Source organism: Dipodomys ordii, unplaced genomic scaffold, assembly GCF_000151885.1.
Source record: "Dipodomys ordii isolate 6190 unplaced genomic scaffold, Dord_2.0 Scaffold14, whole genome shotgun sequence".
Classification (NCBI taxonomy): Eukaryota; Metazoa; Chordata; class Mammalia; order Rodentia; family Heteromyidae; genus Dipodomys; species Dipodomys ordii.
In genome coordinates this window covers 8353964-8366676 of record NW_012267230.1, presented here as the reverse complement: position 1 = coordinate 8366676, position 12713 = coordinate 8353964, and the positions used below count along the sequence as shown (strand labels likewise).

At 46.5% G+C, this 12713-nt stretch overlaps 1 protein-coding gene across 5 annotated transcripts in view; it reads right to left on the bottom strand.

Annotated features, from left to right (window-relative positions):
* The window catches only part of Kiaa0430 (KIAA0430 ortholog), a 35455-nt gene extending 23188 nt beyond the window's left edge, over positions 1-12267 (bottom strand). For 4 of the 5 annotated variants that reach the window (XM_013011626.1, XM_013011629.1, XM_013011628.1 and 1 more), the window contains exons 1-7: positions 12189-12267; positions 7855-8056; positions 6738-7409; positions 5913-6084; positions 3925-4151; positions 2503-2620; positions 1580-1752 (exon numbers count right to left, since the gene is read on the bottom strand). In XM_013011626.1, the coding sequence (XP_012867080.1) occupies positions 1580-1752; positions 2503-2620; positions 3925-4151; positions 5913-6084; positions 6738-7409; positions 7855-7998 (1506 nt within the window). In that variant the 5' untranslated portion in view covers positions 7999-8056; positions 12189-12267. Of the gene's footprint in view, positions 1-1579; positions 1753-2502; positions 2621-3924; positions 4152-5912; positions 6085-6737; positions 7410-7854; positions 8057-9054; positions 9103-12188 lie in introns of those variants that run through there. The other variant, XM_013011627.1, reaches the window with a different exon arrangement.
* Positions 12268-12713: the final 446 nt, after the last annotated feature.

Genomic DNA, 12713 nt, shown 5'->3' with positions numbered 1-12713 from the left:
GCTTGAGCAGAAAAGCCAAATAAAAGCCTACAACTCCGAGTTCAAGCCCCAGTATTTGCACACACGCGCGTGTGCACACACACACACACACAGGATGTAGAGATAAAAATGATCAAAATATATTGTATGTCACTGTCATAAAGCTTAATATGTACAGTGTAATAGAGACCCCTAAGAAAAATCCACAGAACATTACATAAGTGACATGACTTTTTAACTGCCCATCTGAGATCTCAAGGACATTACCACAATGTTAACAATGGGCTGGGCAGGGCAGGGCAGGGCTGTAGTTTTCCCTTTCCACATCCCCACATCCTGCTTTTTGCTGTTCTCACAAAGAACACATTACTTTTTTTAATCAGAGGCTTTCCCTTTTATGTGAGGGGTGCTGACCAAATCTCACTGCTGCTGTTACACCTGGGACTCAAGACCCACACAGAGCCAATGGAGATATAATTTTTTATAGTGACAGACTGAAGGCCATAAAAGAAGAAAATGTATTTTTACTTATGACTAGTGAATAAGAATAGCAAGACCAAAAAGTAAGGACTTGCAAAGTGGGAAAGCTTACACCACAATTGATTTAATGGCCTTCAAAGCTAGGAAAGAGTATGAAACACAAGTGAGCAGAAGGAAATGCAGTTAAAAGTCTCGACTACAACTAGTAGGTATGGACAAGGGTGAGTTAGGGAGAGGCTCAGGAGACCTGCAGGGCCCAAGATCCTCAATGAGAACTGGCTACGGCTTGTGCTTTCTATTGGGCCACATTCCAGACCTCTAGGCGCCATCAGAGTAGCAGGGAGAGCCTGAATTAGAAGGCTCTCTCCTGTGCCGCCCTTCTCAATGTTTTCCCAATGAAATCATTTCTAAGATGCACCTGTAACTCAGTGGTCAGACTGCAGTTAACCTGCAGGACTGCCCACTCTCCTGGATCATCCACACAACAGCTCCTCTCGCACAGGAGTATGCTAACTCAAGCGTTATGCAAGTACTCCAAAAGTAAGCCCAGCTCAGCACTGCCTCAACATGCTTTTCCCACTCAAGCCTAAGAGAATGCTGTTCCTCCAGGAGGTGTTCTGTCCCTCTGGGCCCTGGCTTGAACAGGCTGCAGATGCAGCCATAACAACAGACTCACTGCTCCTGTGCATGACAAGGCTGTCCATGAAATCCAGTCTCGGAGGCCTATAGGGCTTATGGACCCAATAAGTTAAGAGTGTATCATTATAATTTACTTGATGCCCAACATAAGGATGTGTGAACTTTCATCATGTTCTCTACCTGTAACACTTGAGAGCAAAGACAACAATTCTTCACCCAGTGAGATAAACCACTGCCGGCTCTGGAGACAGGGCAGGTGATGAGCCAATGCTCTGAGATTATTTGAGAACTGAAAAGGGCCAGTCCACACATCTCCATTCTGTAGATGTGTACGAGCAGAAGTAAGGGTTCCCAAGCCTCCTATCAGAAACCAACCAGCATCGGACAGGGAACAGGCTTCCCCGCCTTGGTTAATGGCTGTCCCTCAGCTTCAAGACTCTTATTTCTAGGAACAGGCAGAGGATAGTGAGAATCTACTTACTGGCATCTTTAGTGGCAACCGGGGAGGCAAGTCAGAAATGAACTCTTCAAATCTGATCAGCTCGTTAGCATGGTGCAGCAGTGCTTCCGAGGCCTGGTTCTTATGCACCAAAATGATGTGGAAACCATGCCTGTGTCTCAGGTCACTGAGCTCCAGTGCGAAGTTGACATCAGCTGGAAGACACAGCCCACCCCCGTTCCCCACATTAGAAACACCCAACCAAGACATACAATCATAGTGAAGCCTTCTGAGAAGGAAAAAAGGAAGGGTCAGGGGGGACTCAAAGGTGCTTCCCTCTCCTCTGGGTACAGGAGCGCACTTCCCGGCAGCATTCATGTGGTAGATGTGACAGCACATGCCTAGAAGAAGTCACTAATTCCATGGGAATTAGTATTAGCATTAGAGGGAAATAACAGGCTGGAGAAACTCAAGTCTGGAAAGTGCTCATCTCGCTTTTTTTTTGTTGTTGTTGTTAGTAACACTCAGCCCAGGGAAATAAAGCATCCAATTCTCTTTCATAAACTTGGCCTGCAAGAGTTCACATGTTGGGGCTGGGAAGGTGGCTCAGTGGTAGACTGCTTGCCTAGCATGCATGAAAGCCTTGGGTTTGATTCCTCAGTACCACATTCAGAGAACAAGCCAGAAGTGGTGCTGTGGGTCAAGTGATAGATTGCCAGCCTTAAGCAAAAGAAGCTCAGGGCCAGTGCCCAGGTCCTGAGTTCAAGCCCCAGGACTGGCCAAAAAAGAGATCACATGCCCAAGAAAAAATACAAAAATTCTCAAAGACTCCATTTTCCTTATTGTAAACAATTCTCAATCATAATCACCAGCGTGTCCTGTGCATTTCAGCCTCTAAGGAGTATATCTTGCCTTTACAATCATTCCCACAGTGAGTAGTGGAAATCAGATATCGGCACACTTACTGGACACAAGAACCACAGTGGCAGGAGCAGTGTGAGTATTTGCAAACCTTCGGAGACTCTGCCGGAGTTTATCATCAGCAGCGTTCTTCGCAGTAGCATTGATGTGAGCAACGGTCACCTGCATTCATTTATGGTAAGAGCCACAATTAGAACATCGCTGAACAGTCTGGCCACAGATGGGTGGATAATTGTATCTGCTTGTCTGTTTGAGATGGGGTCTCGCTATGTTCAAGGCCCTCCTGCCTCAGTCTCCTGAGTGCTGGGATTACCAATACACCTGGCACCTACCAGATAATTCTAGAGAAAAGAAACTCTTCTATTATTGTTGGAATAAACAATTACAGCTGGATCTTAGTAATTTCAAAACTGATTCTACAGATGAATTACGTGGACCCATTACTGTGCCTGCTCTCGCCTCTAATTTGCTTTTCAGAAAATAGGCAGGGAAAAGGAAGTTTCAAGTCACTAAATTTCCCTAACACTTTTGCCCACAATTTGGAGATGGTGGGAGCAATTGTACGATTAAGGTACAGTGTGGGTTGTACTCTATGTCATTTGTCTATGCTATCCATTTGTGGCTCTTGAGATCTGGAGGGGGGAGGAAGGAGTAAACCTATGAGGCAGCCAAACGCATTCATTCCGATGAAATAACCAGGCTCATACACATTTCCAAAGCAAAGACAGGCTTATTTTGAGAGATGCTTCAGCCACATGTAATATACCACAGGATTTTGGGATGTCAAGGTGATTCCTTATTTAAGAGTTAAGTTCTAGCTGGGCATTGGTGGCTCACGCCTGTAATCCTAGACACTCAGGAGGCTGAGATCTGGGGATTGTGGTTTGAAGCCAGCCCAGCCAGGAAAGTCCATGACACTCTTATCTCCAATGAATTTCAAAAAGGTCAGAAGTGGAGCTTTGGTTCAAGTGGTAAAGCACTATCCTTGAGCAAAAAAAGCTGAAGGATAGCACCCAGACCCTGAGTTCAAGCCCTAGGATTGTCACACATACAATAAAAGAGTCAAATTCTAGTTCCAGTTTCATAGCACAAATGTGAGGGTCTGGAAACCTGGGTTTAAACTCTATCTCATTTGTTTACTGCCACGTGATCTTAAATTAGCCAGTTCCCTTCCCAAAGCTTTAGATTCATAGAGACAACACACAGGTAAAGGGGACTTAGATTCACAGAACAGCCACGTAAACTACTGGAAGCAACACACAGGTAACTCTTATGCCAAGGTAACTCTTATGCCAACAGAACAAAAAAAATAGGAAGCATTACTGGAAGATCAAACAAAAGTCAATACTTTCTAGGACTTTCAGCATAATCTTCTAATTTATTTGAAATTAAGCACAATTGCAGGCTCATTATGCTGTTATCATAGCAGATTAAAAGTTAAAAAGAAAAAAAAAACAATTTCTTACCTGGCAATTATTCAGCTCTTGAATAACTTCTTTGTTTTCTTTGCTTATGTCACACACACAGATGAATTCTGCTTCTCTGTGCCCTTTAAAAAACTTTTCACGGATTCTCTGGACAACAGTAGTAGCTGATCGGCCAGAGGGAACGGAGCAGTTCTCAATATCCCAAAACACTCCAATGGGGGGTAAGTTTTCTAGCACTTGCCCAGTTATTCCAACTTCGGGCGAACCTTAAGTTAAAAGACTTCAAGTTACATGGAATGAAACTTTAAAACACAGTAATGAAACATTAAAACACAGTAACAGGAAATTACCCATCCTCCTCAGCGAGGGAAAAACCAAATCCCTGAAGGAAGTGGAAATGAAGGACAGGGGCCTCCTGGCCAACCTAACAAGCAACCCAACCCTGAGATTATCCTGTAGCCCTCAGAAATCTGTCTCCAAGCACGAACAGGCTCATGCTGGCCAACACCACATAACCAGCTGGCTGCTGCGGCTCCCCGGGCCTGATTTCAGTCCTCAGCCCACACCTGTCTACCTGCTGGGCCTGGAAGACCCTGAGAAGACCCAGGTGGGAAAGCTGCTGCTACTGACCTTAAATTACTTGTGCTACCGCATTAACATCTGATCTTACACTGTAAAAACGTCCTCAGACTTTCAGGTTTTCAAACACTGTTCGTGATTGCCCACTACTTAGTTGTTCTAAATTTCTAGACATTTAGGAATCTCAGTTGACCTTCAAACTCCTCCAGCACTCGGTTTCTCATAATATGCTCTCCATTTGACTATAGCTTCTCACTTCAGACAGCTTCAGCAGCCCCACGAAGGGCAAATGACTTACTGATCTATAATAAAAGAAGTTTCTGTCTCTTTTTTTTTTTTATTATGAAAATACTGTACAGAGGGGTTACAATTACATGGGCAAGATACTGAGTACATTTCTTATCAAGCATTGTAGCCTCCTCCTTTTTTTCCCCTTCCCATCCCTCCCTATCCTCCCCCAAACTCCCTCCCTTTCTGTCTCTTTTCTCTTTGGGTGGTACTGGGGTTTGAACTCGAAAGGTTTGGCTCTTGCTAGGCAGGCACTCTACCACTTGAATCATGCTTCCACTCATGTTTTTTGACTGGTTATTTTAGAGATGGAATCTTGTGGACTTCTCTTGCCAGGCCTGGCTTCGAACCATTATCTTTCAGATCTTAGGTTATTAAATAGGATTACAGGTATGAGTCAAGCCTATTTCTGTGCCCTGTTTTTGATTATTGAGATTTTTTTTTTGCCCAGGTTAGCCTCAATAATGATCCTATTTATACTTCCCATCATAGCTAAGATGAAAGGAATATACTATATCCGGCTTTTTCTGTCGAGACAGGAGTTTCACCAACTGTTTTGCCCAGCTTGGCAGGGAACTGTGATCCTCCCAATCTCAGCCTCCCATATAGGTGGCAACAATAGGCACATACCACTCCTTCCAATTAATGGTTGAGATGGGGGTCTTGTAAACTTTTTTGCCTGGCTGGCCTTAAAATGTGATCTTCCTGATCTCTGCCTCCTGAATAGCTAGGATTACAGGTGAGTTACTAGAATTCTACAAATGGATGGGAAGTGAGACTCTTATACACTTTTGAATACACAAATCACTTTAAAACCATTAGGAAGCCAGGGGCTGGTGACTCAAGAGTTAAAATCCTCAGGAGGCTGAGATCTGAGGATCAAGATGGGAAGCCAGGCCTGGGCAAGAAAATCTGTGAGACTCTTATCTCCAAGAAACCAACAGAAGGCTGTAAGTAGAATTGTGGCTCCAGTGGTAGAGTACCATCCTAAAGCAAAAAAAAAGCTAAGCAAAAGAAAGAGGTCATGAGTTCAAGCCCTACTACTGGCACAAAACAAAACAAAACACCCAGGATTATTTCAAAGGTAATTCAGTGCAATGTTAGCATTGGACACTGAACATCGGACACTCAATCACATTTCATGGCATTCTGTCATTTACCAAATTTTGAAGCAGCTTTGCCTAGGTTGGCTGCCAACAACAACGTGGTCTCCTTCCCTGTTCCCTGGGTTCCACAGCCGTTACACAGAGGAATAGCAAGGGGTGCTGCTTGAGTATTTGGAGGTGGTATATTCGGCCAGACTTTAGCATCAATTATACTATTTCTTGCCGGCTATTTAAAAAAAAAAACTTTTTTAGGAGGCAGATACATCACTTTAGAAGCAAAAGTTACAAACAATAGCTGAAAATGCATTCCCACCCGCTAATTAATCTTTTTCATGACTATTAGCTCCCAATGTATTACCTCATGTCAGGAAGAGACTTGAAATGCCTGGGCCCCAGATTCACAAGCTCAGTGTGGATCTGCTCCAGTGGACACCCTTCCCCCAGGTTATGTTGGGGCAGTGACATCCCTGGGGATCAAGTGTGACTGAGGCCACGCTGCAGGTTCCCCATGCTATCACAGAAAGGCAGCGAGGCATTACCTACATTCCACAGTCGGGCCCAGCAATTATGGATGAAACAGCATGAGGCTTTGCAGGACAGGGTTTCACAGGCTGGAAGTGGATTTCTTAGAGCCAGAAGCTCTAAAATCATAAACTATGCCAGTAATTATTCTGCAACTTGCTTTCAAACAGTCTCTCAATGTACCTGTGTCTTCTTTAAGGGCCAGCAGCCAATAGGCGGGGGGCGGAGAGGGCAGACATATACATAAAGTAGCGTCAGCCCAGGGCACCACCAAGACTTTACAAGATAAGTCCACTCAGAGAGCCACTCCTCAAACCTCAGGTCCCACAAGACATGAAAAGGGGAAAAGCTACAAACCTTGCTGAGACAGTCTTCGCAGTAAAGTGAGCCCTTTAAACACACGGGAGGAACCACGTTCAGGTGCAAAGAGCTGGTGCACAGGTGGGGTGTCAACTCGGGCTGTGGGAGGGGCTCCTCCAGGAGCCCTGGAGCCCCGCCAGGGAGATCAGAGCAGGGGAAGTAGGCAGCGGAGGTGCAGCCCTGGAGCGCCGGACATGGGTACAGCTTGTGCACGGCACCGTGACAGGGCTGGAAGTGAAGCTTCCCACAACAGGACAGGTGCTTGCAGGACGACAGATTACTCTCCAGACACATGCCGGAAAAGTCACTCCCGATGCCTGCCAAGGGGTTCCTGGCTGAGGCATTCTGGAGTGAAGACGCAGACTGGAAAGCAAACCCTGAACCCACCTGACACGTGATTGTCCTGGTGCTGTGAGAGTCTAAGAGTGCGCCTGCATGAATCAAGCTACCACCACCACCACCACCACGGCACATTGGCGAAGTGGACGGCTCATTGGGGCAGTGAGCACAGCAGCTTACTTGGGGGACGGTTGAAAGCTGTATTTTCCGTTGCTGGAGAGGATGAGTATCAGAACTTGGAACTGCTGGGAAAAGTTTTGAGCCGGCATGAAGGGGAGATGGGACATCCTTTAATTCCACAGCAGCTTTCTTGTTCTCCATGGACTCTTTCTGAGAAGATTGGAACAGAAGTCAAATCTGTGAGAACTAGTGCCCAGCTCTACCACCACCACAAAAAACCCCCAAAACCCTAAGCATGAAGGCAGACATATTTCACATTTCAATACTCAAGAGAAATGTTCAACAACAACGGACTATCAATGAGATCTTGTCCATCAATCTTTCCTAATGTGGTACACTTCAATAAGAAAACCAATCGTCCTCCCCTCAAATGTAACAGTGACTACGCAAAGCACAGCACTGTTACTCAGAGTGGAAGACTGGAGATAAAACAATGTTCCCCTCGGATCAGCAGCTCTCATCTGCTACAGGGGCAACATAAACATGACAGACAGGGAAACATGGCACAGAGTCAATGGAGAAAGGTCATTTCCCAGGCCAAATGGACCTCTCCTCCATTTGCAGTGGAGTTTGCCATCCCCTTGCACATAATTACCGTTTGGGGACTAAGTGGAAATGTCTGCTCAGGACGGGAAAAGCAATTAGAGAATTTCCAAAACCATGGCTTAGCATCATTGTCTGGTTGAAGCCATCCAAGTGCTCTACTGCAGGGGCCCTCGGTTTCCCTTCCTTCCATCATACAGCCCCACGGAGCGCTTCAACATTCTTCCATCTTCCTTTCCTTTCATTCTTCCACCCTGTCAAGAGAGTCAGATGCCCATGTTATTTCCTTGCATAAGGACAAATTGTACAATATATTGAAACATAAAACTACAATTATAGGTACAGTGCAGTGGCTCCCAACAAGTCAAATCTTCAATGAATAATGGAGCCAGGTGTTTATGGCTTACGTTTGTAAACCTCGCTTACTCAGGAGGCTGTTTACCTGAGGATTGGGGTTCAAAGCCAGCCCAGGTAGCAAAGTCTGTGAAACTCTTGTCCCTAACTACCAAAAAGCCGAAAAGGGTGCTGTGGCTCAAAATAGAGCACTAGACTTGAGCAAGGACAGCACCTGGCACTGAGTTCAAGCCACAAAGGCACAAAAGGAAGAAAAAAAAAAAAGATGAAGAAGGGATGCCAGAATATATTACAGGCTGTTAAATCGGGTAAATTTGGTTCTGGTTTTTTAAAGTCTATATTCTGCTATTTCTTGTGTTCCATAGCTCTTAAGAATGACCTGGATGACTCCCTTTTTTTTTTTTTTTAAATAAATACACCACTGTGCTCTGAAGAGGAGCCAACTGTTGGATACTGCAAACCCAAGAACTCTCTTCACTTGGCTAGAGCCAACCTCCTCCTGCTCCAAGCAGTCTGCTTCTACGGTTTTTCTTAATTCCTCTCAGCTATGTCTCCCTAAAGGTCTGCTGAGGAGAAGCAGGAAGCTAACATCTTATCTTGGTACAAGAATCCCAAGATCAGGCTCTCGCTGTGTGTCTGGTAGTGAAAGGGCCAAAGTAAATGTCGGCTATGGACTCTGAACTCTTATTCTGCCAGAGAGCAAGCCTAACAATCTCTTAGTTTATTTATAATGAAAATCGACCCTGAAGGAAATCCTACAATACAGATGTACTCTATTTACTCCAGCATTAACAGCACTCCTACAAGTCTTAAACAGTGCAATCAAACCAATCCGCACTCATGAGGAGGAGGCAGCTGGCCCGCAGTGAGGAGACATAAACCACCACCCAGTTCTTACCGAGAGCGGCCATTCCTAGGAGAGTAATTTAACAGACATTTCACCTGGACACACAGAAAATAATTACTTTGAGCTAGATCTTCTGATGAGAGGCTCTTTCCAGGGGCTGGGGATGTAGCTTAGTGGTTGAATGCTTGCCTAGCATACACAAGGCCCTGGGCTTAATTGCCAGCACCACCAAAACCAAACCAAAACACCTCTTTCCAAGAGACTTAACATCTACACGTCAGAGGGAGGGCAGACAGTTACACAAGCCATCCATCTAGGCTATAACTAAGGTTTAGAGAACTGATTTCACCAAACAGGAAGCCAGCTCACTGCCTGTATTTAAACAATGAGTTGTAAACTAAGGATGTATCTTGTGTTTTTTTAATTCCTGAAGAAAAATTACACACAAAGCTCAAATTTCAGTGTCTATAACTCTTTTTTTCTTCTTGTGTTGGTACTAGAACCTGAAATTAAAGCCTAGGTGCTATCTATCCCTTAGTTTTTCATTCAAGACTGTTATGCGATTAATTGAGCCACAGCTCCACCTCCAGCATGAACTGGAGCCTCATGGAGCTTCCTGCCAGGGCTGGTTTCAAACTTCAATCCTTAGATCTCAGCCTTCTAAGTAGCTAGAAATACAGGCATGAGGACAACACTCACCCATTTAAAACTATCTACAGATGCTTTTGAACTGCAATGTCAGAGTTAAGTCTTTGCAACAGAGATGTGGCCATAAAGCCTAAAATATTTACTATTTGACCTACTAGTCAGAGCTTTTAAAGTTCTATTTCCACCATGAAAGTATAGCTCAGTGGCACCATACACACTTAGCAGGTGCAAGACCTGAGTTCAAAGCTCCTACACACACACACACACAGAAAGTTTCTAGTTCCTAGAACTAATTTTTCTCAACTTATCTTATAGCACTATAAAGGGGGGAAAAGTGATCTAAGGGCACTCCACAGGCTATTTTCACTACTGTATCTCCTGCTCAGTGCAAAGCCTGCTAGACAGATAGCAGGATAAAGCAGACCATTTGCCTACTACATGGTGGGGACTCTCTAATTCTGAGACAGAAACAAAGTAGCCTGCTACCAGATACGATGAGATTTGCTTTCACTATTTAATCAGGCCAGATGTCCCCCAACAAAGCTCCTCAGGAAATCAGAAGAACTTGTGTCACCAAAGACACAATTTCACCAGGCTTTTTCAAACCTCTTCAAAGCTAGATCCTGAAAGTGAGGAAACAGAGTATAATAATTTACAAAATATATCTTTTTAATTTAGGCTTTTTCATTTCCCTATCCAGAAAAACTAGATTGTGGTAAGGTGCCAATGGCTCAAGCCTATAATCCCAGCTACTCATGAGGGTAAGATTTTTTGTTTGTTTCTTTTTTTGGGTCCGGTCATGGGGCCTGAACTCTGGGCCTGGGCACTGTCCCTCAGCTCTTCAGCTCAAGGCTAGCACTCTACCACTTGAGCCACAGCGCCACTTCCGGCTTTTTGCTTATGTGGTGCTGAGGAATTGAACTCAGGGCCTCATGCATGCAAGGCAAGCACTCTACCACTGAGCCACCTTCCCAGCCCCTCATGAGGGTAAGATTTAAGGATGGGAGTTTGAAGCCAGCCCAAGCAGTAAAGTCTGTAAGACTCTATATCTCTAATTAGCTGCCAAAAAAAAAATAACAAAATTTTAAAAAAAAGCCAAAAGTAGAGCTGTGGCTCAATTGGTAACACACTAGTGCTGAGTACAAAAGTTCAGGAACAATGCCTAGGCCCTAAGTTCAATCCCCAGGACTGAAACGAAACAAAACCAAAACTTGCTGGCTACCATGCAGCTGGCCTGTGCTGAGCACAGGAATGCACAAATGAAAAAAGGGGCAATAAATTCCATTTCTATCATTTTCCCCTCAACATTTGTGTGTGGCAGATAGGAGAAAAGAGTTACTTTACAAACAGAAATTTGATATCACACAATTACTGTTGAAAGGACACACAGGCTTATCCATCTCTTTGATCCATACCATGGTCTCAATATAATAAAATATAAAAACTTGTTAGTGGCCAACACCATGAATATTTCCCAACTATTCCCAGGAACAGAGAATGCAACAAAGATAGCCAACTTGGGTTCTGTTTGAGTGGGCGTACCCCTTCTGCCACTATCTCTTGTCTTCAGCAATTTAGATACTGGCTGAGATCTCCAGCTATGACATCATACTGCCGGCATGTCTGTCCCTTTCTACCTGGGCAGTTTTGGGAACTCTCTGAACCTGAGATTTCATCTCTTCGGGGTCTGATAATACTAGTTAACTGCCCGTTTGATTGTATCTAGTAGTTCACATAAAACTTAGCAAATAGCCTTGCCATTAACCACTCAATCTTATCCTGGCCTCTTTCCACCCCCCCCCCTTTGGCTTGTTACTTTATTTCTCTCTCCTTTAAAAAAAATATAAATTCCACGACAGCAGAAAATAAAGGCAACATAGTTGCAAGTACCCAGCAAAGTGCTAGGCAGATATCTGTAAATAATACTTGACATGAATGAATTGCTCAGTAAATGTCAAGAGATGGTGACTAGCTGGAAAGATACAGAAGTAGCTAGAAAGCTAAACACCGGGCAGAAAGGTGCCAGGCAAAATGGGGTGGGGGGGTAATCTCCAGGCGGATGGCGAGCCTGTGAGTTACAAGGAGGGGGGGGAAGGGGCTTGGGGTCACCCTTGTGGGGGGGGGTCGGGTGCAAATCTTCCAAGTGAGTTTGCACTTTGACACCCGCCCCTATCTTTTCCCCAACTTTGCACAACCCTCCAGGCAGGTTCCTCTTCACACCTGGAGGCCCTGACAGGGAGCGGGGGAAACAGGTGCGTGCGGAGCACTCCCCCCCCCCAAAAAAAGGGGAAAAGCACCACCGAGACAGCGGGGTACAGTCCTGAGGGGGGCACGGGCCGCGTAGGGCCTCGCCGGGCGAGTGCCAGACCTTCCTCCGACCCCCACACCTCCCGTCACCCCGCCAGCTGCAAGTATGGGCAGGGGGGGGCCGGACCTCCGCTCCCCCCCCACTTCACACCACACACCGCCCCCCCCCCCGGGGCTCCCAGAGCGGCGGGCCCACCGAAGTCAAGTCCCGCAGCTGACAGGAAACTCACCTGGGCCACGGGCTCCACCGGCGCTCACATTCCAACCCCGCCACCTTCCCCCCGCCCCCCCCAGGCCCTTTGTTTTGATTCCCGACTCCGCCGCTCCCGCCGCCGCCGCCAAGCGCGCCCTCCACTTCCGCTTCCGCACCGCGCCCGCCCCTGTCGCAAAACCGACGCTCTTCTCTCCGGCTCGCCCCGCCCCTCTCTCCCTCGGCCCCGCCTCCTCCCTCCGCCGCGGCCTCCCCCCGCGCGGGGCATGCTGGGAGCCGCGGGGGGGGCGGGGCCTCGCGGCCCTGCAGCCTCGTCAGGCTCAGTCCCCTCCCGATAAACCCCTAAATAGCGGCTTTCCTGGGGGGTCAGCCGGGCTTAGTCGGCGGGGACCCCCAGTTTAAAGAGGTCTGCTCCCCCGCGGAGTCGAGTGGAGCGTCGGAGCGGAGGATTAGGGAGCTTGTGAGGCGGAGCCGAAGGAAAGGCGGCGGGACGGCGTTCGCTCGGCCGGGCGGCGCCTCAGGCCGGCCGGGGCCGGCGACGCGG